Genomic DNA, 2236 nt, shown 5'->3' with positions numbered 1-2236 from the left:
CCCTGCAGAGCTGCTGCCCTCCCTAGAGCTAATCCCTGCTCTCTGTCACACGGCACATTCCCCCAGCCCTTCACTGAATTCTGAGGAGCCTTCCAGCAGCCCCCCCACTAGGAGGAGAAATGCCGGAGTCTCTGCCTGTGTCTCCCTGTCCTGACTCTCTTGGCAGCAGAACTTTGGCAGGTTCCCCTCTTGACCCTGCTGCTGCAGCCCTTGTACTTCCCCTTCTTTTCACTGGGCTGGGGGGTGAGGATTTCGCTGCAGCTCAGACACTGATGCTGCCGGTCTTGTCCTGCTGCTTTCCCCATGGAGGAAAAGCATTTAAACCACCTGAGATTTGAGGCTTTGGGTAATGCAGGGTGTGGGGCTGGGGGTCAGCCCACCCTTCCATCAGGATGCCCTGTCTTTAGGGTCTTTGCCTCTTTGTGCACCTGAGAGCAGGACTGATGGACAGAGCAGCTGTCCTCACTCTGCACCAAGGGACAGTCCCTTTGCCTCTCAGCACCCTCAAGGTTTCACTTGCAGAGCAACAGAAACACCAGAGGCTTCTGCATTATAATTTTCCATATGTGTTTGAGAAACTGTACCAGAGCAAACCATGCTGAATCAGTTCAGCTCTTCTCTGCAAGCTGGTGATGCATTGGGTGAGAATGATGTAAAGCTCTTGAATGTCAAGAGTGGATGTAATCTGAGATCCCCTTCTGCTCCTTTTTACCAATTGCTGTAGGACAGCACAGACCCCTCCTGCTCCTTTATGGACATTCAGCCAGGATAAACCAGGATGTTTAAAAGGTATATTTAAAAGGTGTTCATGAAATGGGAGAAGCTCTTTGTGTGTCTCTGGGAGAAATTTTAAAATGTTTCTTGAATTCACACTATCTTGACATAATTTTTTTTTTTTTTGACTAGAAGTTCAGTATCCGTAGTGGCATCAGATGTCCAACAGCAGCTCCATCAGGCAGTTCCTCCTCCTGGCATTTGCAGACAGGCGGGAGCTGCAGCTCTTGCACTTCTGGCTCTTCCTGGGCATCTACCTGGCTGCCCTCCTGGGCAACGGCCTCATCATCACCACCATCGCCTGTGACCACCACCTCCACACCCCCATGTACTTCTTCCTCCTCAACCTCTCCCTCCTTGACCTGGGATCCATCTCCACCACTTTGCCCAAAGCCATGGCCAATTCCCTCTGGGACAACACCAACATCTCATACAACAAATGTGCTGCACAGCTCTTCTTCTTTGCCTTTTTCATCTCAGCTGAGTTTTATCTCCTGACCATCATGTCCTACGACCGCTACGTGGCCATCTGCAAACCCCTGCACTACGGGACCCTCCTGGGCAGCAGAGATTGTGTCCACATGGCAGCAGCTGCCTGGGGCACTGGGTTTCTCACTGCTCTGCTGCACACAGCCAATACATTTTCCCTGCCCCTCTGCCAGGGCAATGCCCTGAACCAGTTCTTCTGTGAAATCCCCCAGATCCTCAAGCTCTCCTGCTCACACTCCTACCTCAGGGAACTTGGGCTTATTGTGGTCAGTGTGTTTTTAGGCTCTTGCTGTTTTCTTTTCATGGTGGTGTCCTATGTGGAGATCTTCAGGGCTGTGCTGAGGATCCCTTCTGAGCAAGGAAGGCACAAAGCCTTTTCCACGTGCCTCCCTCACCTGGCCGTGGTCTCCCTGTTCATCAGCACTGCCATCTTTGCCTACCTGAAGCCTCCTTCCATCTCCTCCCCATCCCTGGACCTGCTTTTGTCATTTCTGTACTCGGTGGTTCCTCCAGCAGTGAACCCCCTCATCTACAGCATGAGGAACCAGGTGCTCAAGGGTTCTCTGAGGAAACAGTTAGGGATTTTCAGCAGCCATAAGCTGCCTCCTTTCTCATGCAAATGACACAATGCACGACATTCCTAGTCTGTCTTTCTTTACATTTTTTTCCTTTTTCTTTAGCTTTGATTTTCATTTCATTAAAGTAATCATTTTTCTCTTCCTTCTTACCTTGTTATCCACCCACCTATTTGACCAAGAAAAATTGTGTACCTGGAGAGCCTTCACTGCGTTTAAGTAAAATAAATTTACCTGGAACATTTTTTGTCTGCTGTCCCTGCTCAGTGTATCAGGAATGAATGGGAAGTGAAAGCCCCTCCCTGGCTGCAGCAGCCCTGGGAACGCTGCTCTGTGCCTGGAGCAGTCAGAGCTCTTGAGGAGCACAAGGGCCAGGGCTGTTGTGCTGGGCTGGGCAG

At 50.8% G+C, this 2236-nt stretch overlaps 1 protein-coding gene across 1 annotated transcript; it reads left to right on the top strand.

The window, feature by feature from the left end:
* Positions 1-1100: 1100 nt before the first annotated feature.
* On the top strand, positions 1101-1886 carry LOC115600277 (olfactory receptor 14J1-like; the record flags this gene model as incomplete). Its single annotated transcript, XM_030468613.1, has 1 exon — positions 1101-1886. A coding segment is annotated over one exon (786 nt), but the record flags the coding sequence as incomplete, so codon positions are not given.
* Between the last annotated feature and the right edge of the window lie 350 nt (positions 1887-2236).

The sequence above is a fragment of the Calypte anna genome, unplaced genomic scaffold, assembly GCF_003957555.1.
Source record: "Calypte anna isolate BGI_N300 unplaced genomic scaffold, bCalAnn1_v1.p scaffold_183_arrow_ctg1, whole genome shotgun sequence".
Taxonomy (NCBI): domain Eukaryota; kingdom Metazoa; phylum Chordata; class Aves; order Apodiformes; family Trochilidae; genus Calypte; species Calypte anna.
The sequence above is the reverse complement of the archived record's forward strand: the minus strand, read 5'-3'. Positions and strand labels throughout refer to the sequence as shown.